Consider the following 24,182-nt stretch of genomic DNA (forward strand, 5'->3'; position numbering starts at 1 on the left):
GAAGCACATCAGCTTGCTCTTGACAATCTTTACACCCTGGCTGCGAGGGCGATACTGGAGCAAAGATTGCGGGGCACTTCTCCCAACAACCGGCACCGAAATAGGTATACCATGACCAAATGCAGTCAAGAGACGCGTCAAAAGCTGGTCCCCAGACGTCGACCGATTCCATGCTCCAGGACATTGTTGGGTAGATGCAGTAACCGGGGGGCCATCTGTCTACAAATCAAACAGACGAAACCGGCTTGCAGGATGGGGATCCGACGTCATTGGAGTTCCAGCGCAGCTCATCAATGCAAGGCTCCGCTCTGCCGCCTCCCACCGCGGTTGCGAAAACAGCCAAGACAGCAACGAATCCACAGAGCCCACACCGGGGCACTGTCAAGCCCGCACTCCGGTCGCCATTCTGATGCACCACGCTTCACCTTGTCGCTGTCCTTCCAGTTACGCTTGCCGCTCGCTCTACTATCAACGGCAGCAGCCGCTTTCGCACCCCGCAATGCGTCCGCGGCCACACTCCCAGCCTCGACGACCAGAGATTGCCCCTTACACGAACTCTACCTCGCCGACGACCAGGACCGTGCCCTTTACTCAACCCCGGCCACTAGACCACTGACTGCCCACGGACTCTCTTCCTGACTACGAACAAATTGTACATACCTGTACATAGTACATCGTTTTCGCACATTTCTCATAACGCGCTACGCGCTAGGGGGGGGGGAGCCCTGTAGCGCCGCTATCATCTGCTTCAGCGCCACCATCATCATCAGCAGATTGGCCAGCTGGCTCGGAGGGACACGAGACACTCGGCTCCCGGCACACCACTGGAATGGCACCCTCGTTCTGCGCGCCTCGTCGTGTCCATGGCGCAGCCAACTGAACCGCAATAAACGTGGGCTCGGCCGCTCCGCCTCAACGGCCGCCTACAACGTAATACGTTTTGCAAAAACATGAAACGAAAGTGAAGAAAGAGATGCCAATACAATGTAGCAGTATAGAAGATGTTCGCAATTTTCGCATGTCTTTCGTCTTCAAAGCACGTGCGCGGAATGAAGTGCGCGGACGAATTTTTACAGAAAGTGCTCTTGTTCTTCTTAAATATAATAAAAAACTACGGCAACAATCCCTTGTACGGCACATTTTCCACAGCCAGCATTTAGATGTGCCCCAATTTCAGATATGAGTAACGATGAAATGGCAGTCAAGCGACCAAGAGCAGTTGGTTTTGATTTTTTGAAGCTCATCCGGAATATGGCAGCGATTATTTATTTATGCGTGGGAAGGTAGGGAAATTGGGAAGAGGGCCAGTAAAGCGTTGGGATTATTAACAGCGGAGCTGTTTAGGCCGAGCATTGTCCGTCCCTCACACCAAAGATCCTCCAAGTGTGAGCGAAAGTGGAGAGGAGGCAAGGAGCCATCGAGAAGGTGTTGCGAGTGCGTGCCTCACAACATAAATGTAGTTAAGGAGGTCAGGGGAATCGAACGCGTGACCTTTGCGCCATGAAACCGGCAATAAAACCACTTTGGCATCCCAAAGGCCCGAGGGGTACGGGGTAAACAGCGGCGGGAACAATAACCTGTGAAGTCAACTGGAAAGAAAGAAAACGGTTAAACGGACAGAATTGAACCTGGGTCCCTCGCGTTATGGCACCAGCGCCCCTCCGATAGAGCTATCATTGAGCTCCGGGCGCACAGCATTTCCTTTGAGTTCGTAGCGCGGGCGTTGGCTTTGGACTGGGCCGCGGGTTCTAGCGCGCGTTTACGCAGCCCACTTTGGGAGAGATGTGAAAGTCAGCGAAAGAAAGGATCCGGGCCTGCCAGTCATGGAGAACTTTCAGCGACGAGTTAGGAAATGAATGTGAGGAGCAACAGACGGGTCTCTGACGAAGGGAAAGGGGCCGCAGCTCTGCCGTTTCTCCAACCTTGCACCACTAGTGCGAGCTGCACCAATTTTTTTAGTTAACTTCTTTTGTTCGTAACAGGTAAGGAGCAGATATCCTTTTCCTTGTATTTGTCTCCGGGTATTAAAAGTCTTTATTCCCTTAATTGTGTCATAACCATGCAAGCTTTAAGGGGCCATGCAGACAAAATACAAGTCTGTTTTATTCGAAATATTCCGTGTTTTATAGTGTTACCTGTGCTTGTCCGGAGGCAAACGATGCTCTATTCACTGAGAAATAATCATTATTGATTCTCCCGCCAAATTGTGAGTTTTTGTGACGTCTACAATGACGTCACAAGAACAGGTCTTCTAGCGAAACCTAGTGCGGCCTTCCGCTTGGCTTCCGACTGCGGAGCCTTGTTTACTGTCAGTCCTCTTAGATGGCGAGACCATACTGAGCCGAGCTGTTTCCTTCTTTTGCTTTGTTTTTGAGCGTATTTGAACCCAAGTTGTTTTTGTTCAAGCAGAAAATGATTATTTCGTGAAACATGGTGTTCGCTCGAGAAATATTGTCGTAAGACAACGTCGCTTACGCCAATCCGAAAGCGCCCGAAAGCGCCGCACTGGTTTGCAGCTAGAAAAAGGATAGTACGCGCAGTACCAACTGCAGTACGCATCGGTACTTCTATATTTACAAGTACTTTCGCGCAGTACCAACAGCAGTACGCATCGGTACTTCTAGTTTTACGAGTACTTTCCTAAATTCTACTGTTAACCACCCACCCTCCACCCACCACCTTTCCGCTCTTACCCCCATTCTCACTGCTATAAAAAGAAGATGCCATACATTTAAGCGCAAATAGCTCGTTCGGCAAGCTGATAAGCCCTACCTAATTTGCGTTTGCTTTTGCCGGCCTCCACCAATAGCAGAGCTGGGCATATGACAACATAAGTGCTGTCGTGGGAAATGAGCTGGTGGGTCGCATGGGCATTCCCTTTTTTCTTAACAATGTAGCTCATTTTAGGGAAGTTGCTGTTAAAAGTGGTGTCACTGTGATTCTAACGAGGCAATGTTTCGAATGAACCAAACACCCGCCACAGTGGCTCAGTGGCCATAGAGTTGCGCTGCTGAGCACGTGGTCGCGGGTTCGATTTCCGGCCGTGGCGGTCGCTTTTATGATGCAGGCAAAAAGCAAAAACGCCCGTGTGTATGAGATTTCGGCGCACGTTAAAGATCCCCAGGTGGTGAAAATTAATCTGGAGCCCTCCGCTAGGGTGCGCATCATCGCCTGTGTTGCATCGGCAAGTTAAACCCTACAATCAATCGAATGAGCCGAACTTGTGCTTTGTCTGCATGACCCATTAGGAATCTGGTTAGGTAGAATGACGATGCCAACGATAGAATGTCTTTGTACAGAAGCCGCCTGTTAGTACTCTGTACGACGTTGGCAGTGATTTTCCACTGCGAGGGCGCACAATCTTCACCCGTGTATCAACATGTGCACAAACAACGCACGCGTCGGTAATATAACCACTATGAGCGGAGTCATAACATACCTCTTTAGTGGGGAAGTGAATACAATGATGTCTGGAACATATATTTGCACGAACTTTCTGGGAGCCTCTGAAGTATCCCCAAACTTCCCTCTCGACTATGATTAGGCTATATCATATTTGAACGCGCTAAGACTGGTACCGCAGGACGAGCATAGACAGAATTGGGGTCATCGATGTTGCTTATTAATGCTGTGATTGTGACCGCAGAGGAGAATGGGTTTCGAAGGCGACATGGGCGCACTTTCTTTCCTGTCCTATGCCAGGCAGCTGTGCAAAAAAGCGCCATTTGATAAAATGAAACCTATCCAAGTGTCATGCGCTTTTGATTTAGCGGCCAACGATTATTCTGAAACTTATCCAACAAAACCACGCTATTCAAAGCAAATTCCCATTTTACACGACCTACTATGTCAATAAAAGCTACGACGAAAGCCAGACTCGGCAACGAAGCCGACACTCGGGCGTGTCGAGATCAATCTCGAGTGTGTTTCGTTTACATGCTTAACAGGTGCGCATACTCGCGTTTAAACTTTGCCATGCCCAGCCTTCCCCGATTGGTCGGATGAACGATCCAAAGAAATGTGCGGATGAGCGGCTGTTGTCGTTTTAACTTGTCACCCAGCATACGACAACCACAAGCCAATGAGACCACATAAAAATTAAGAAAGCTGAGGAGTTCCATAACCAAACCTGTGAAGGTTGCCCCCAGCAGCACTCCTGAATATTTACACCGACTTGCCAGCTGTACGCCCGCAAGCCAATCCATCCATACATTCATCCGTCCGTCCGTCCGTCCGTCCGTACATCCATCCATCCATCCATCCATCCATCCATCCATCCATCCATCCATCCATCCATCCATCCATCCATCCATCCATCCATCCATCCATCCATCCATCCATCTAACCCACCTAGTCCCCTACCTACCCTTTTATACCTACCCACCTGCTTCCACCCCCCCTTCGCCAATCCATACTCATGCACACACCGACCTATGAATGTAGCCACCTACTCACCCACACCCACCTTACCTACCCACTTACCCACCTACCTATTTTCCTGCGTACTTCCCACCTACCTACCTCGAATGGATAGGGAGAACGTGATTTCCACAAGAAAAAAATCTTCATCTGATTGCCGACGCTTTGTACACACAGTAACGGCCTCGCTTTGAAAACTAACAACCAGATCCTGCATAAACTGCTGTTAAAAACTGGGAAGAAAACTTACCGATTTGAGCGCCGACTACAATAATCATAGCAAGTAGGAGAGCGGCAATGGCCACGACGAGAGTGAAGGTGGCCGCGACGCGCCCTGCCATCACCATGTTATGCTTTTCCCTGGCAGGAAAAGAATCAGATAAGAGAGACGACAATACCGTTAGGTTGCGCCGTAGTGAAGTTTGACAAATAGGATTCAAGTGGAGTGAAATATAGTAGGGCAATAAAGGAGAATTCATTTCTTACCCCTCTGACGACATAACTGCGAGCGGGTCAAAACGAAAAGAGAGAGCTGTCTTGCGCACCAAGGCTACCCACGGGAGTGGTTGATTTGTATGCACGCAACTATGGCTACGTCGTGCTTCAATGACAGCGGGTATAAATAACCTTGAATGGGCCTACTCACGCCAGCTTGTGTGGAAGGTCTTCTCATACATCCTGGATGTCGGCGATCCAGTCCGGTTCAAAGTGGGTGGAACTTCGGATGTCCTCGCTGGATGGACGGCTGTAATGTCCGGTTTTTCTGGCGGCCGCAAGGCAGCGGATGGGCCAGAAAAGGCTTCAGCGTAAGCCGCCGGGGCATCAATCACGCGGGCCCGCCGAGAAGTTACAGGACTAACCACCGTTGCCGAGGTGCCTGGCATGGCCACTGGATAGGAAATCTGAGGCTTGGGAATTCCTGCGAGTGTAAAAATTTGGTACGTTGAAAGTTTATAATTTTAGGTAGCCCATCTTGAGGTAGGTGAGACCCACAGTGGCGAATTTTTGCAATGTTATCGCGAGAGTGTTATATTGAATCTTAGGTAGAACATTCTAAAGTGACTAAATGCACGTATGTGGTTAGGAGCCTATGCATAGTTGGCAAATTTAAGCTGTCATCAAGAATCAACACAGCACACGTTCTTTAGAGTCAAGTCCAGGGGAAGCAATTTGAAGGAGCTTGGTAGGCAGGAGGCACTGGTTCAATGAGTTGTTAATACGCGGTTGTTGCTGGCTGGAAGGAACCGTAAAAAATCTGGTGTCTCGGCTGCGTCCTCGGGATTGAAATTGTGAAGATGCTTTTTAAACATCCAGCGCACATCTGAAACTAAGATGCAATGTTCCTCACGCAAATTCCCTTAACCTTGTGGGAGAAATCCATGAATGCCTTTAAATGAAACGTACTGGAATGATCAGTGTCTCCGCTTCTGTTGCTCCACGAGAAACATCTGGGTATTCTGTTGCACAGATTTCAAATTCGCCCTATTTAATCCTGCACAAGCTTAGTTAACAGTAGCATGCAGCTTCAAGCATCCTATTTGCTGCTGCGCTGAGTAAAATGTTTCACAACTACAAAATGAGGTATGATCTTCCCATTGTTCTATAGCCTGTGCAACGGCGGCTGGACCGGTGCAGAAATAATAGGCATATTAAGCTCATGTCTACTTGATAGTCCTCTTTATATACTGGATAGGAGCATTCCAAGCTGCTTATTTAAGCCTTGCTTGAATAATACTGATGTAATAAGCTTCCCTGTAGCCTCCGAGAAACAAGTGATCTTAATAGAAGTTGTTGTTGGGCTAGTTGGTTCATGTTTTCAAGTGAAACTTTGAGTGCAAAAAATTCAACAAAGACACTGAAAGCGCTAGTCAGTCCTGTGTCGACAAAGACACAGAAAGCGCTTGTCCTGTCTGGTCTTTCTGTGTCTTTGTCGAATTTTTTGCGCTCAAATTCCCACTTGAAAACAAGTGATCGCCAGAGTCGGCGTTCCTCTAGGCAGGAAAATAATAAACATTTCATCGGTCTGCACACGGCTAGGAGGTCACTTTGTGGAAACAGTCCTTCTTAATTGGGTTTATGCTTTGCAATATAGGTTTCCGTTCATATTGTTTCCTTATGACACAGAGTGATTTCGTACCCCTTATCCTGCCATTAACTGACCTTAGATTTTCTACCAGCGTACAAGGGGCCCTATCATTCGCAGTTTACAACTCCGGTATTGCGAAATTATTGAAGTGGCTTAAGCCAATCGCATATGTGCTAGTGTGGAGTTACATCCACTTCGCGCACTTGACTAAGCTTCATACGCTTTGTAATAAAAACTGAATGCACATTCTCCAAGACAACAACTTGTGCAAACTCAGTTACCCAGGTTGCACATCGCGATCAATTTCCGGCGAGCCGTCGGCTGACCGGCGCGCCCAATATATTTGCGGACCATTTGGGGAGTGGCGCATTTGGTGCAGTCAAGTGAACCCGGAAAAACTTCGGCGCGCCGAGGAAATTCTTTCAATAAAGCGGCAAGGAGGGTGCAGATAGGGAAACGGCCCCTGCGAGTTTATTTTTGCGGTAAATAAAGTCGCGTACACGCACCTGAAGTGTTGAAACATGGACTTGGACGTCCCGACTGTAACACGTGCAAGTAATATTTCAATGTGTACAAATTGCTTTAGTCTTCCTTTAGGCTGTCTCGTTCGTGCGTTGCGTTTGTACTTTGTGCACGTATAGGCGTCATTCAAGTTAACCGCTGTAGCTGACTCCCCTCGCTTCCGTTTGCAGTAGTGGTTGCAACTTGGTCACTCTGGCTGATGGGCCTGGCCTTCGCCGGAAGCCCGTTTGTTTCCCCTCAAACAGCTCATTTTCATATTCTGCTCTGATGCGTTCGACGACGGTTTCCTTTAGCGTTGGTGACGTAACCATTCCTAATCCAGTCCTGTCCGGGCCTCTAACGGGGCACACGAGAAAAAGCGAAAGTGCCTTGCAGCGGAGTAACAAGAAGGGCGTCAAGGACAAGGAGGAATCGCCGATGCGGGCTTGATCTGACAGCTGTTCCTCTATGCTACTGGTGCAGTTGCAAACTGTAGCCGGTAAAGGTGGAACAGGAGTGTTCCTTTGGCCCTGTTTTACGTTAGCGAGATAATATCATGGGTTTACCTAACATTTGGACGAAAATTCAGCACTATAAAGGTTAGCAAAGTATGGTTCCTTACCTGGGGCTGGCCGACTGTTGCTTTTTCAAAAGGCTTCTTCTTCAGTGTCGTCTTCCAGTAGCAGTAAAAGACTGCCTTCAAATCGGCTAAAAGGGGTAGTACTTACCATTTATTCCCAAATATGAGTGGCTACTGTTTAATGGGAGAAAATAATATAATAGCGAAAAATTATAGCCAGGGTTTGCTGGGTGATATGCCCCACACAGCCAATTACAACTGCGTGGTTAACGTTTTGTGTAGCCTGTCTGAATGAAAGATGTCTTCCTGCTAAATGCTACTTTGGAATCGGTACTGATGGTGTTGCAACTAATCGTCTGGAGATTTTTGTAATGCGATGTTAGGTACACCCACACAGGAACTCTCCCATTCTTTCCCACCGAAACTCGTACATGTATTTGCTAAAACGTTTACTGCAGTTTATACAGCACGCTATCCTCTGGCAAAAACTTAATCATGTACGTTTAGGTTCTACCACAAAAAATAACCTTAAACATTCCCTTCCGGTATACATCTTTAAGTGATAATGCATCATAATTGCATTTGGAATTGAAGCGCCATGTCTTCAAAAAGTGACCGGTGTTGTTTGGTACACTCAATTAGGAAAATATGTGATTAGCGGGGAAAGAAAGAGGAAATAAAGCGCGGTAGAGACCGGGGCGAGTGACGTGGTACATGGACACTCAATACGCTGCCTACGCAGAGGGTTGGCTGAAAGCCGAGGCTGCTGCCGTGGCTCTAGCCACATCGTCTATACATAACTCTTAAAAGTGGAGCCCTAGTGGCTCGGACGTGTTTCGACGGGCAAAATGGAGCGTGAAGCAAGTGTGCGAAATATTTTGCCGCAAGAGGTGGAACGGAAATGTGGTGCCGAGAAAGACAAAGACAAAAATAAGAACGAAGGACTGCGGGCGCCAATTCAATGGGTTCACCTACGCAATCTACCTGAAGGAGCCCAGCTACACCTCCTCGAACAGATCAATCACTCGTGGGAAACCGCACTCGTCCCCAACCACTTGAAACTGTCGCTCATATTTCCAATACCAAAACCAAGCAAGAAGCAACAAACACCCGACAACTTCTCGCATCTCTGACTGATATCGCTTATTCCTGCTATCTGCAAACTAATAGAACGGCTTATCCGTAACCGAATCGCCCACTATCTTGAATTTGTAAGGCGTTATTTTCACACCTCACAAATAGGTTTTCTCCCTAACCTCAGCATCGCTGAGAGCCTCTGGCTCCTCAGACGAGTGATTAACCGTAAATAGTCTCGACAACCCCCCGACTACCTTTTCGCACTAGAAATACAGAAAGTCTCGCACTGCGTTAGCCAACAAGCAATCCTTAAAGAACTTGCTGAGGCATTTCCCAGCCAGGAAGCCCAAACATTGATGCGAAACTTCCTTGAAGCTGGCCCCATTCAATTACATGTAACGTAGCCGGGCTGGTCTCCCCGAGTCTTTTACATTAACAGGTGTGTACCACAAGACTTCATAATTCGCCAAACTCTTTTTAACTTAGCCATGACCAGACTAGCAAGACGGATCACCACTGAGTCCACATCCCGCTTTACCATCTACGCAGACGATATTACCAGGAGGCGGACTCTTAGCCCTCAACCCAGAGTCCGGGCTAATTGTGACTCTGCGGCATATTCTCCCCTAGTGAGCCTGGGGAAACATTGCTGCGTTGTTGTTGCCCTAGCAACGCCACCGCCATGTTGGCCTTGAAGGCATTATAACTGCCATGGCAACAATGCGAGGGCGCGCAGCTTGCATGGGGGAGAGATAATGGTCTCTCCTCTCATGCCGGTTGGATTCCTTCCCCCCTCCCAGTGACCCCCCCTTCCCACCCAGCAACCGCCGCCGCCACCCCGCTTCCTCCAACGGGCAAGCCTCACTCCGATGGCACGAAGCCACGCAGCTTGAGCAGTAACGACGCCAGCTCGAATATCACTTAAACACTTTATTCGCGTTACGTGCGCGAACGCGAAGTGTGGCGAGAAACACCGATGACCAATACAACACAGACAAGGTTGTCTGTCTTCAAGCACAGCACACGCACGACACAAGTCCTATCCTTCAGCTCAGCTTCACGTACGGCATACGAACGACATTCTCACCTTTTGCTAACAGCACTCAAAGAGTCTTCGCGTTACGATTCTTCCTGGTGTTCTTGGCGTCCTGTTTGCAGCACCGTAATGTCCGAGGGAGCACATACGAGACATCGCCCACTACATGAGACGCGCGTCAGCCTCGCTGCTCGCCATATGTGCAGTGCGGAAGCACCAACTGCGGTGACCGTTATCGCGCATGCGCGCACCCAGTCGCGCAGGAGAGAAGCGGAAAGAAAAAAAATGAAATGAGGAGTGTTTCCCCAGCGCCACTGCCTCTAGGCACGCAATAATAGAACCGAAACTAGAAAAACTACCATTGGCCTGATATTACTATATGAACCGAAACAGCCCAATACCCAAATCAGACACCATCATTACCGACCTCCAGTGCGCAGTGATGGACCTCCCCGACCCTGGCCTGTTCCTCGCACCTCACAAAACAGAATTCCTCGCCAACTTCGCCCATCAACCCCCCACCGATTAGGTGCCACCTCAACTCAGTGTCGCCTCCATTTCTGTCTCAGCCGGGCTGGATCATATTAAACTCCTCGGAGACTACATTGGAACCAGGAACATCCCCCCAATATGGCTTAATCGCCTTGGCAAAAATGGAACTTCGTGCAGCACACCTTCCGAAGGCTCTCAAACAAACATGGGGGAACCAAACAAAAGGCTATCACCACCCTCGGCAGAGCAGTAGCGGTGGGCATTTTTTCGTACGAAAGGACACCTTATGACCTCAACTGCACCCAACGACGCACGCTACAAGTTCTTCACAATTCGACCCTACACATCATGACTGGCCTCCCACGTCATACAGAAATTGCAAACCTCCAACAAGCAGCGACCCTCCCACCAATCGACCGCATCATTCAGGAACAAACGGATCAATACAATTTTAAAAGACAACTCACCCACGAAGGCGTGCTCCTCACCGCGTGGGATCAACGAAGTCATATTCCCCTACCTAATTTCCAGCCTCACACCCACTGGCAGCGGCTCCACTTCACTCAATCCGTCACCTTGCAACCCGTCGTACGCACGAAGCCCCAGCTTCGGCACCAACGCTGCCGACGCCTTGCCTCAACTAAACAACCGGGTGGAATGTACATCTACACAGACGCTAGCCACATAAACGCACGCGTCGGCACTGTGCTGTGTGTTTACGCCGAGACGGAAGGGAAACCCGAGCCGGCGGCTCGGCCCGCCCGACGAAGGAATTACGAGGGCGCGACCCGGGGAAGGGAACCGAAAAATAAAGGCACTCTCAGACTGAACGCCAGACGTGTCGGTTGTACGTTTCTCGCGCTCCGCGAACACTACATGGTGGCAGCGTACGTTCGAACCTGCTACGAAGGCACCGATGGAGGGGTCGCAAGTCCAGGAAGGAAAAATGGCCATGTCCAGTTTTCAATGCAAGCCTCCAGAGGAATTTACTTTCGCAAGCCCAAGTGAGTCGCCGCAATGGAAGCGGCGTTTTGAACGTTTTCGCATCGTGAGTGGCCTCGCCTCGAAATGCGCGGTGGAACAAGTCTACGCATTGGTCTACTTTATGGGCGACAAGACAGAAGACATCTTTGCCTCATTCAAGTTGACAGAGGAACAGAAGAACAGCTACAACGATGTTTTGCAGGCGTTCGAGAACCACTTTGTAGTTCGAAGAAATGTCGTGTACGAAAGAGCGACATTCTTCAGAAGAGAACAGCGGGAAGGAGAAGGTGTCGAAGAGTTCGTCACTGAGCTACACCGACTGGCCAAGTTGTGCAGTTTCGGAGAACTGCATGACGAGATGATCCGGGACCGGATAGTAGTGGGCATCAGGGACCGCAAGCTGTCTGACCGAATGCAGCTGGATGCGGAGCTGACCCTCGAAAAGGCCGCCAACATGGCGCGACAGTCTGAAGTCGTAAAAGAACAAGCTGCTACGCTCCACGTAGACAAGGAAGGAAACGTGGACAGAGTCGGCCAGACTCGTAAAATGACTGCACCTCCAAGAAATCGAAAGGGTTCTGCAACACGAGACAAGAAGCCGCCTGAATCCGAAGCAAAGCAGTGTATGTTCTGTGGCTGCTCGCTGCACACTACAGGGAAGTGCCCTGCACAAAACGCGACGTGCAACAAGTGCCGCAAAAAGGGACATTTTGCCCGTGTCTGCAAAGGAGGAGCATCAGTCCGCGAGATCGTAGGTAGCAACGGTGCATTTCTCGGAGCCGTGTCATCCAGCTGCGACGACAAGTGGATGGCTACTATGGACATCAATCGGTCGCCCGTCACCTTCAAAGTGGACACTGGAGCTGATGTGACTGTGGTTCCTGTGAAAACGTACCGGAGATTTTTCAGGGATCTTCATCTCCAGAAGCCAGACAAGGTTTTGAAGGGACCCAATGAGCGACAGCTTCCTGTTTCCGGCATGATAACGGCAGACATGTCATGCCGCTACACGTCGATGAAAGGAAGCATCTACGTTGTGAATGGTCTTCAGATGCCTCTCCTGTCAAGGAAAGCTAGCGAAGAACTAGGCATTGTAAAACGTCTTGATCAAGTCATCATTCAGAAAAGCGACGCTGTCAACCCACAGAGTGAGTTTCCCAAGCTCTTCTCCGGTCTTGGTAAAATTAAGCTTGCATACAAGATCAAGCTTAAAGAAGATGCTGTACCGTTCAACGTTACTAGAATAAACTCAGTTTCGGAGCTCCGCATCTCCGCCAGCGGAGGAGGGTGGGCCAAACGGCGGTCGCGAGAACTAGCGGCGCTGCAGTCAAGTCTTGCGCTACTCTCGGGGCGTCGTCTGCTACTGCGGCGGCGGCGGCGGCGGCGTGCCGGGGTGGGCCGCCGCGGAGTTGCTCGCGGCGGCTTTCTAGTTGTGCTATGGCCAAACTTAAACATTTATCATCCTTGCAGTCGGCAAACTTCAAAATTAGTCATCCTTCCAGTTGATACCCCGCATCACATTTACGCACTGTTTACGTCGATATGCATACAGTCGTCTGTATGCATTGACTTGCGTGCGTTTCTCATTGGTTGGCTGATTCGACGGTGGGCCTATATTTGAGCTGTGTAGATTGCGTTTAACTTCCGTATACGAGAGTTTCTTAGCGAGTGAGCATTTTCAGCGTAGTTTCGATAAGTACTGAGCTGTCTTATCTTGACCAAAAACGATCCAACAAGTTTGTAAGATAGTGACTTTATATTTTCATTTTACTATATATTATATTTTATATTATTCACGAGCCGGCGAGTGTAAAATATTCCACACCTTTTGTTCGTTGCCTCATCGTAAAAACTGGAAAATCCACTGCTTTGAAAGCAGCATGACAGTGGACAATTTATCAATTGTCAGTGTGAGGCCAGGGCAACTCTGAGTCACGGCAGCGTTGCTAATAATCGCTTGCCTTTCGTCTTGCTGTTCTGCTTCCGGCGGCTCCTCCGCCGAAGAACTAGGCACTGGACTTTTTCGGGACACCGTGCGTTTTTGGGGTGATTTGCGCCTTGATCCCGAAAGTTTCGGCTTCGATATATGTGGTGGAAGTGCTGGGAACAAACGCGGAATGGCACCGGGCGCGAGCTCCCACTTTCCGCGTGCTATCAAAATTTCTTGTCCGGCAACAACATGATGATAGTGCTTTACAATGTCGTCATCTTCAAAATGAATGTCACAGACTTTGCATTTCGCAGTTAGCTTGTTATCTTTGCGATGTAAAGCTTAATCCCACCTTTTGAATTCCGTAAGGTCCTTTGGTGGCCCGAAGAAGCGGCGTAAAGTGGAGTAGCCGTTGCGGTAGCTGCTCTTGCATCCCGGCGCAAAGCAAGTTGGCATGCCGAACCGTGGATAAATCTCTTGCTCCTCCTACGCTTTGTACATGACGTACGTGTCTTCGTGCAAGCTCCTTCGCGTGGCCGAAAACAGTTCCGAAAATGACCGACGTGCAAAGCGTACACACTCGCTGCCAACGTTACTAGTAATGTTGGTCGCTGCACGCGCACTTGCACTTGCACCGACGATCTTAATGAAAACCTTCTGGAGTGAAGGAGGCGCCCGCTATTGACGCCGACGCTCGCCAGGCAAAACAACACGTGTTTTGCTTGGCTTCAGGCAAAACATGCGAGGGTGGTCGTTCCGGCCCGCATGGCAGTACGACATTTTTTGTGAACCTCATCAGTGGCTGGTCCCGTTAACCAGCTTCCGGTGTAGAGTTCCTCTGCTGAATTTTTATGTGCGCCGGGCTGGTCTCACCTTCTACGGCCTTTCAATTAATTCCGGGTAAATAAAAATCATACACCCCTTTGTTGCTTCCACCGAGTACCTGACTTTTGGAATGTTTCAAGCGAATACGCATTACGCCCGCGAACGGCTGAATGCGTATTCGATCATATTCAATCGCGTACGGCTAATAAGGAATTGCTTAAACAACTGCCTTAAACAAACAAAGGTAGTAGGGTTGTTGTTTTTTGACACCCCTTTCCTTTTACGAAACCAAAAAATGCTTTCAGGTGGTTATGAGACATCTTGTGCGTGAGCAAATTCTGCAGCTTCCCTGTTTCCACAAGCCTGTCAAAAGTTGCCATGACACTGTTCATACGTATGGGGAGTCCTAAAAATACGGTTTTCTTGAGGCCCTCAATAGCTGAATTTCCTTGTACATCCTGGAGTCCTGTTATGTACAATTCAGCCTTTAAAAAAGTCCTAATTGAATCCTCATTCGCCTTTCGCAGAGGGATTTCTTGAGTTCAAAACATCAAAAAGGCGGTCAAAGATCCTTATGAACTTAGGCGTAGAATCCGCGCCTTTAAATTGTGGATTAAACCTTTAACGTGATTTCGCAAAAGTCGAGTGCATCTGCGAGAGATGAACTAAGCGTCAGAACTGTAGGCGAACTTTCAACTTCGGTGATCTAATGTCTCGTATGCAGCACAAACAGCGCTGAGGCCAGAGGAGGTGAGGCGAGCCCGGCGCATATACAATTTGAGAATAAGAACTCTACATCGGAAGCTGGTTAACGGCACCTCGCACTGACGAGATTCACAAAAACTGCCGTGTGCTGCACAGGCATAAAGGCGCGGCTTTTACAAACGTGTTGGGTCATTTTTCGTCGAGATAAGACAGCTCAGTACTTATCGAAACTACGCTGAAAATGCTCAGTCGCTAAGAAACTCCCGTATATGGAAGTTAAACGCAATCTACACAGCTCAAATATAGGCCCACCGTCGATTCTCAGCCACCAAATGAGCAACGCATGCAAGTCAATGCGCATACAGACGATCGTATGTATATCTACTCAAACAGTGCACAAATGGGATGCGGTAACGTCGACTGGAAGGATGAAGATGTTTAAGCTTGTCGACCGGGAAGATGATATATGTTTAAGTTTAGCAATAGCAGTACTAGAAAGCCGCCGCGGTACGTCGGGGCGGCGGTCCGCCGCGGACGGCTGCTGCGGCGGCCCGCCGCAGTAGCAGACGACGCGCCGAGAGTAGCGCAAGACTCGACTACAGCGCCACTAGTTCTCGCGCCCGCCACGCGGCCCGCCTCTCCGGCGGAGCTTTCAAACTGAGTTTATTCTAGTAACGTTGGTACCGTTAGCGTTGACCACTCCTCGAAAAGTTGCCATACCATTAATGTCGAAGGCCAAAGCAAAACTTCAAGAGATGGTTCAGCTTGATGTTATCGAGCCAGTTGAGGAGCCAACCGAATGGTGTTCTGGAATGGTCATTGTTCAGAAACCTGACGGAGATGTACGCATATGCGTAGACCTGACTGAGCTAAACAAGTTTGTAGAGCGAGAAGTTCACCCTCTGCCTGTCAGTGAACATGTCCTTGCGCAACTTGCCGGAGCCCAGTACTTCTCCAAAGTCGACGCCAATTCAGGATTTTGGCAGTTTGAGCTTGCGGAAGAGTCTCGAAGCATGAACACGTTCATAACGCCATTTGGCAGGTACCGGTTCAAGAGACTACCGTTCGGAATCAGTTCAGCGCCTGAATTCTTCCAAAGGAAGATGTCACAGTTTTTGGATAACCTGGAAGGCGTCGTGTGTAACATGGGTGATATCCTGATCTACGTCAGGACACAAGCAAAGCATAACGCCCGTCTCAGAGCGGTTCTGGAAAGGTTACAGAAACATGGCGTCACGTTGAACCGCGAAAAGTGCGAGTTCAATGTTCAAAAGGTAAAGTTCTTGGGACACATCGTTGATAACCAAGGAATTCATGCCGACCCGTCAAAAGTGCAGGCTATCATTGACATGAGACCAGCATCAAACACTCAGGAGCTGAGAAGGTTTCTCGGAATGGCAAACTACCTGATGAAGTTTGTCCCGAACATGTCAGAAATAGCTCACCCCATGAACGCTCTTCTAAACGCGAAAAGCGAGTGGGTATGGACCTCAGCCCAACAGAAAAGCTTCGAACTGCTGAAGAAAAAGCTGTCTGAAAGTCCAGAAGCAGAAAGATGGAGTCTATCGACCTGTAGCGTACGCATCCCGTAGCCTGTCAGAGACAGAAAGGAGGTACGCTCAGATTGAGAAAGAAGGCCTTGCTGTGACCTGGGCATGTGAGAAGTTTCAGGAGTATGTCACTGGCTTACAGTTTACCATTGAAACTGACCATAAGCCGTTAGTTCCGATTTTCATGTCGAAACATTTGTCGGATATCACTCCCAGGCTACAAAGGCTAAAAATGCGCATGATGCGTTTTTTTCTATAAAATGACACATGTGCCGGGCAAGGACCTTGTTGCTGCTGAAGCTCTGCTCGAAAGCCGCTACCTCACCGAGATAGCACTGAGCTCGAAGAAGAAGTTGCATGCTACGTTAGAAGCGTAATTGCCAATCTTCCGTCAACTGACAAGAGACTTGCGGAAATTCGACGAAAGCAAGCGGCAGATCCAGTTTGCAGCACGTTGAGCAGCTAATGCAATGATGGATGGCCAGACCGCAAATAGCTCCCTTTCGAATGTAAAGATTATTGGCAGCACAGGTCAGACATAGCTGTTCAAGATGGCCTTCTCATGAAAGGATCAAGGATTATAATTCCTGGGCCCATGCGCAAAGAAATACTCGCGGAGATACACCAGGGACATCAAGGAATTGTTAAGTGTCGAGCAAGAGCCCGAGAGTCGGTATGGTGGCCGGGTGTATCGACAGAAATCGAAGAGCTTGTTCGCCGATGTACACAGTGCGTTAAAGAACAGGGATACAGACATGAGCCGTTGATGCCATCTGATTTTCCCGATCGACCATGGCAGAAAGTTGCCATGGACATATTTCACTGTGGAGGGAAGAACTACTTGCTTGTGACCGATTATTATTCAAGGTATCCCGAGATCGCCCTGCTTCCGAGTATGACAGCGCAAGAAGTTATCAAGCACGTGAAGTATATTTTCGCAAGGCATGGCACGCCTGAGACAGTTTTCAGCGACAATGGACCTCAGTTCAAAAAACTTGATGGCTCTGCTTTCCGCCAGTTCGCGGAAGAATGGGGCTTTGAACACGTAATATCAAGCCCCAGGTTTCCGCAAAGCAATGGCTTCGTTGAGGCAGCCGTGCGGATCATAAAGAAGAGCCTACAGAAAACGGGGGGGCAGTTATGTTGCTCTTCAGGCGTACAGAGCCACGCCACTTGCAAATGGCTTTAGCCCTGCGGTGTTGTTAATGGGACGGCGTCTGAGAACGTCTGTTCCGGCAGTGTCTAGTTCGCTAGATCCCGCTGTTGTCGACAATGTAGCGCTCCGGGCGTGGGAACTGCGCCGAGCATCCCAGCAGAAGAGAAACCACGACAGAAGGCACGGTGCTCGGATCCTCCGTGATTTAGAGCCGGGAGAAACAGTGTGGATAAAGAACCAGAACAAGACTGGAACGGTGCTTTCATCGGCGGGGTCTTCGAGGTCTTATATTGTGGAGACAGACACAGACCAACTGAGAAGGAACCGAATCCACTTAGCCCCAGTCCCTGAAGTTGAGGTTCCACGCTCGTCGAATGAATCAATGCCTGGGAGAAACCCGCCAGCTTCGCAAGATGCAAGGAGACGTGAGGTGGGAGAAGCGCCGGTTTACGACGACCAAAAGCCGCCAGAAACAAATGAACCCAGGAGAGCTCATCCGCCCCGCAGGGCTACAAGACACGGAGTGGACGTGTAGTCAAGCCTGACCAACGCTTGTAAAAGGGAAGGCTGAGAGGGGAAGATGTGCTGTGTGTTTACGCCGAGACGCATGGGAAACCCGAGCCGACGGCGCGCAGCCGGCGGCTCGGCCCGCCCGACGAAGGAATTACGAGGCCGCGACCCGGGGAGGGGAACCGAAAAATAAAGGCACTCTCAGACTGAACGCCAGACGTGTCGGTTGTACGTTTCTCGCCCTCCGCGAACACTACAGGCACAGCATAGATCAGCCCGGACAATTTATCCAGCATGGGAGCCTAATATCACCACATTCGCAATATTACCTCAACGGACGCGAAGCTCATCGCTATCCATGATTCTATCGACCACTTCATGTACCACTTCATGACCACTATCGAACGCTATCGACCACTTCATGTACGATTACCATCTCCCCATTCCCCCCAACCTTCGCATCCAAACGGATTATTATGAAGCTCTCCAAGAACTTCGTCGTACCAGATCCACCCACCCTCTGTCCACCACTTATTCATCAATTCACTCCGCTCTAAACATCAGGCTGCCAAATTTGAATCGACTGGACCCCCGTTAATGAACCAGCCGCTCCTGGGAACCAAGCAGCTCACGTGGCTGCACAAAAGGCCCCATAGTGTCTGATGAACCTCCGGCGCCGCCCTTCTCGGACCACCTATAACTCAACTGCCTTGAGGATGACCCCACTCTCTCTCCTGCAATCAGGCTCCGTAGATTCAGGCAACTAAAACAACCACTCCTCAAGGCACTCACCCCTTTTGGCCACCTCACATCCTTCCCCACCCTGACCCGAGCACAAAAAATGTTGTTGAACAAGTTCCTGACCAACACCTGTACGGCACCAGAGACCATTAGACAATGGTATTATCCACAGCAGGCTCCCCAATGTCCCTACTGCCACCACTCCATCGCAGCCGATCTCCAGCACCTCATCTGGCATGGCCCCAAGTTTTCTCGCTTTCGTACATTCACTCCCCCTCATCACGACACCTCAACTTACATCGACCCAGCATCCTTCTTACACGAAACACTCTTCAAAATTATCATTTATGCCACAAAAAGCGGCCTAGTACGGGCGATTTAGCAGTGGTCTGCACGACTTCTGAAAAGCTCCCTTGAGGACGACGTAATAACGCACGAAGATGGCAAGCTGGGCGAGTTGGTATTGGTTCATGGTGATAGAAAATAGCCAGCGCAAGGAAGACGAGGACGAGGAAGGTAACAGACACAGCGCGGCACTCACAACTGAATTTTCATTGGAAAAGTAAAAACATATATACACCAAAAACCGCGCATGTCAAAACAGTTCACTTCAAGAATGTGTAACTGCGCAAGCCTGCAACTCGTCAAGTCACACGTTCTGCAAGATAACAGATTTCGCTTTTGTGCAAGGACACAGAAGGTTGGCTAACACAAGTTTCGCAATTTTTTAATCTGAGAAAAGCTTCAGATTAAAAGCCTTCGCTAGTGCGTTGATTAGGATGTTTGAACAACACGGTTGTGTCATATAAAACCGGTGCACACTTTTGTACACGTGTACACGTGCGGCAATGAGAAGTCAAGTTAGCAATCGAAGAGTTCTGGATAGACAGAAAATGCTCGCGCAGTCGCTTATTGACGCAAGGACCAGTTTGACCTATGTAGCAAAAACCACAATACAACGGGATATGATAGACAACGCCTACAGCACACGCAACATACTTGTGTTTGTGGTTTACACTGCACTTGTTGACAATGGACTTAATATTGCTATATCTTTTTTTGGCAACCAATGGACAAATTTTTGATAACTTATTTGGAGCTTTCAATACCACATTAACACCATAGCGGGAACCTACGTTTTTAAGCCCGTATGCAATCCTGTGGGTGTACGGAATTACTGCAAATTTCTTTTTCTTCTGTGAAGGGTCACACTCGAGTCACGTTTAGCACGACCTTTAACAACTTTTATCAACTTATCGATGACAGACACGAGTACACTAGAAGGAAAACCCGCGTCTTGTAGACGGGCTACTTGCTTCGCAAAGCTAGCACCTAATAAATGTTTGCAGGATTTTTCTAGTGCAGATCTTAAACACGAAAAAGCGATGCCCCTTTTTACTACTTTAGAGTCGGCTGACCTGAAATTAAGGATAGGTTTTGCTGAACGGAGCTCATACCAAAAGCAAACATGACTACTGTTAAAATGCAAACTAAGGTCGAAAAACTGCAGCAAATTAGGTTTTGGTACCTCAGAGGTAAAAGACAGACGCATTCCTTCGCTCTTAAACACTCCTAACACCTTACTGACAGCTTCAGGCAGTACAACGCATTGTTCAACCAGAACCAAATAGTCGTCAACGTATCGAAAGATTCGCTTCACGGCTCCATTAAGACATCCTTGGACACAACGATCAATTTTGGCTAAAAAAATCTCGCATAAAACCGGCGCCACGCACGAGCCGATACACACACCTGATCGTTAAATGAGGGTCTGCCCTTGCCAACCTATTAAAGTAGAACTCAGATAAAAGGCCAGCAACTCCATAAACCCTTCAACAGAAGTGCCACTACGGCTCCTAAAAAGAAGCTCGTCATTTTCCTGAGTAATGCACTCTTGAGCGCATTGTAGCAGCCAATTGACGACCTTCTTTTAGGCGAACTTCTTTTGGGGCTTCAAATAATTGTAGGCAAGGAAACATTTCAATAAAACAAGGTTTATTGTAAAGCGTGAAGTTAAGGTACGGGAAGCACTTTTTTTCCTTGGTCGGACAAGTACAGCGCTCAGCAGCATGATCACACAATGGCGATCGCTTTTTCCATCCTGAGGATGCAGTCGCTAGCGATGAATTATTCCTGGGAATTTGAGCCACTCTAACTGCAAGAAATAATCATCTACGCTGCTAGGAAGGCTAAAACTGAAAGAAATCAACAGGTTATACGATATATGTTTTATATTTTCATCCCCCACAGCGCTGAGGTCCGAGAGGTCCGAAGGACTGGTTGCAGTGTGTGGCAAAAGGCAAGGTGGAATCCCCGACACAATGTGTTCCTTTTTCGGAGTTGATTTTTGTGTACTTGGGTAACGTTCTCTATACTGAGTTCACCATTTTGCACCGCAACCATCTTTGCTTGACGAGCGAGTTTGCAAGAACGCTTGCAGACTGACTCTGATGTGCAGGCAAGGTCTCGCTGGCGTTGTGTTTCCATCGTGACCGGCAGCCTGCGCGGACAGTGCAGAGTCAGCTGATTTTCAGCCTGGTGCGGAAACGCCTTTTACGAGCCACGGACAAGCCAGGCGAGCTCCAAAGGTGGGTCGAAGCGCCTCGCAGTTGAGCGTCCGCGATGACGCTGAGGGCGTTCAGCCACTGTATACGGCTCGGGTAGTGAGCGTTACGATTCTAGGCCGTCCTGCCAAACTTACGTGACACAATCTACAGCCGACAACATGGCAGAAGAGCAGCATGCCGATTCTTGAGACATTAAGAATGCCCAACCTAAAATAACGACAATGGATCCGAAACCGAAACTGGCTTGAATGACAATCTTGGATATCATCCAATAAGATCGCCACCTAAATACGTATCACTGGTGTTAGTTTTTCCGGCCGACGCAAATGTCGCGTCTTGTTTAGGCTTTAAAAATTAAATACTGCTTTATCGAATGGGTAAACAATGAAAAGTGCGTTTAGTTGAGCAATTTTATGCAATCCAAACAAAGACAGAAGTTTGACGAAGTCATGTCGGTGTCGCTTTAAACGTTACTGTTAGCTTCCTATTGATAGCAGCTGTGCAATTAAAACAGTAAACTTCAATAAAGTGGTTTGATTCATTGCAAATATGACCCTTCACACCACCTCGATACCAAAGCTATACTACTAAATATAACTCAATATCACTCGCTGTTTCTGTCTACTGTTACTCGCAGATCAAAGATGCTCTTTATTTTGTTGCAAATAACTGGGTAAAAGCTTTTCCCTGTCTTGGTGTCACAGGTAAACCGTAATATTTTACGTCCATGCCAAAGTGTAAAATGCAACGTCCATGGGGAATTTGAGCGGCAAGAAATGAGTCGTTTGTAGGAATAACCTAAATGAGTTCATAATGCAATTCAATCTGCTTGTGCAGAGTGACGCTACAGGTATTTTTGGGCTTTCAATTTCCAACTCCTAGATAACCACTATTTTTTGTACAAATCGGATGTTTTGCCTGTTGGTACTGGCTTCTGTGGCGGAATTTTGTACCTAGCCCCGCCAGCACTCCGTGCCTCGTTATTTATCCTAATCGTTCTGTCTCTCGCAGGGTTTTCCCCCTTACCTAGATCTAATGGATCATTTCCAACAACAACAAGAAAACGACACTTCAGCAAACCCCCGCAGTAATGACACATATCGGCGTCTATGGTTTCACGTTTCTAAATATCTTGGAACTTTGTCTACACGCGGTGTCATGGCTTTGGTGTATTGATTCCAACGTACATGATTTTTATGCCTAGAAACACGAGTGCCAAACATTTGCCAGGTCAGTTTTCCACAAACGTTTGCGGCACACAATATGCTTAAGCTATCAGAAATCGACAGATTGATTGGATGATTATGAGGTCGCCGACGCTACACAGGCGATGAGGCGCGCTGTGGTGGAGGGCTCGGGATTACGTTTGACACCTGGGGAGCTTTCAAGTGCGCTCGAATTTTAATCGCACGGGTGTCTTCACATTTAGCGTCCATGAGAAAAGCAGCCGCCGCGGCCGGGAATCGAACCCGTCTCCATGGGCTCAGCAGCACAACGCCTTATCCCCTGAACCAGCGCGGATGGTAACTATCTATATACGCCTAGTCGTCTTTTATGCGGAAGACAAAGTAATTAAAACCGGAGGATCAGCAGTTCATTTATTTATATTTTTATTTATTTATTTATTTATTTATTTATTTATTTATTTATTTATTACACCTCAAAGGCCCCAGTATGGGCATTACATGAGGGATGGGCATAATTAGCAACAGGCAAGGGGTTCCAGTCCCTTTTTGACATGGTCGAAGGAACGCCACGCAGAACGTACCGATTCATGTGTACACCTCTGACCCAAACTTTAGGCCAATGATGTGGACCCGAGAGATTTGGTGTGGGTATTCTAGAACAGCGGTGCGTACCTCGGGAGTTCCATGTACTCGCCATGTGGGATTGGCCATCGAAAAATCAATCACGATAAAGCTTTGCGTTGAACCATCGCCGTCGTTACACGAAGGGTGCATAATTCTTTTATTCAGGGGGTCGCTCAATTTATTTTTATTTTTCTTTCTTCTTCCCGACATAAAGTTATAATCGAAGACAACAGGGTTATTCAGTGGTAGCTCCTACCACAGAACAAACACGATAATTGCTGGTTAGAAAGCAAGGCTGTAGGGCCCAAAATACCCATGTATATATCTGATGTAATAATAACAATAAACAGGAAGAAGTGCCTTGATCAGAATATATATCGAGGTGCTAGAAGAAGTAGAATGTTAAACCTACCTCGGTCAGGTGGTCTGTTCTCATCCCTAAACAGGAGAAGAAATCCGCCACAGAACTGGTATGGGCTGAGCCGTGCCCCGCAAGCACTCCCAAAATTACGGAAAACAAGCTACTTCTTTTCTAAAAAGGAGAATATGCAACCAATCTGTCCTTTGGGTGGTGACATATGAAGCGGAAACTGAGCGCCTTGCAGAACTTGAAAGCAATCTTAGGTAGGTCTAGCGGGCCAAGGAAACAAGAATGGTAGGAGTGTTGTTAAGGAAGAGGAAATAAGCTTCTTCGATCAGACGAGAAACTTGAGTAAAAGATATAGTTCAAATCCAGAAAAAGAAATGGACTTGGGCGGCATACTGTGCAGCCCAAAGAAATGACAACCGGTGGAGTGCCAGGGTGACAGAGGCAGTTCCAGAAGAAGGTCGCGAGACAGGTTAGAATGGCTAAGCCGATTACTTACATGGAAGGAGAAATGAGGAATTCCAGGGAAAAAGATTGCACTCGAGTGGGGTGAGACAGAAGTGGTTGGAGGTCGATAAGGGAGGCGTTCGTCCGGCAGTAAAACTCTTGAGCTGTTGATGAAGAATGTGATGATGATGAGGTACAATGCTATAAGGTAATCATGTAGGTATACCTCCTCTAACGAGAATGAAATGTTGGTGAAGAAACATACTGCTCAGCAAAATTACTTATGCGACTGGTGACCAGTGAACGTTCATGAGACTTGTGGGCTTCAACCAAAACATCCAGCTTTCAACAAACCTCAGGCGTGTACTGCAATGTCGTAAGCAAGGCGTTTTTCCTAG

At 48.3% G+C, this 24,182-nt stretch overlaps 2 protein-coding genes across 5 annotated transcripts in view; one reads left to right on the forward strand and one right to left on the reverse strand.

Annotated features, from left to right (window-relative positions):
• Positions 1–10,831, reverse strand: part of LOC144164287 (uncharacterized) — a 28,455-nt gene extending 17,624 nt beyond the window's left edge. For 3 of the 4 annotated variants that reach the window (XR_013321139.1, XR_013321138.1, XR_013321137.1), the window contains exon 1: positions 10,659–10,831. Coding sequence is in view for 1 of the 4 variants with exons in the window: in XM_077694793.1 (XP_077550919.1) it covers positions 4,670–4,766 (97 nt within the window). In the remaining 3 variants the exon portion in view is untranslated. Of the gene's footprint in view, positions 1–4,669; positions 4,774–10,658 lie in introns of those variants that run through there. The other variant, XM_077694793.1, reaches the window with a different exon arrangement.
• A 196-nt stretch (positions 10,832–11,027) lies between these two features.
• Positions 11,028–21,357, forward strand: LOC144164056 (uncharacterized). The gene is made up of 2 exons (XM_077694640.1): positions 11,028–12,323; positions 21,051–21,357. The coding sequence occupies exons 1-2, from the start codon at positions 11,108–11,110 to the stop codon at positions 21,203–21,205; spliced, it is 1,371 nt and encodes a 456-aa protein (XP_077550766.1). The 5' UTR covers positions 11,028–11,107; the 3' UTR covers positions 21,206–21,357.
• The last annotated feature ends 2,825 nt before the right edge of the window (positions 21,358–24,182 follow it).

Source organism: Haemaphysalis longicornis, unplaced genomic scaffold, assembly GCF_048455015.1.
Source record: "Haemaphysalis longicornis isolate Haplotype H1 unplaced genomic scaffold, Haemaphysalis longicornis Haplotype H1 scaffold_13, whole genome shotgun sequence".
Taxonomy (NCBI): domain Eukaryota; kingdom Metazoa; phylum Arthropoda; class Arachnida; order Ixodida; family Ixodidae; genus Haemaphysalis; species Haemaphysalis longicornis.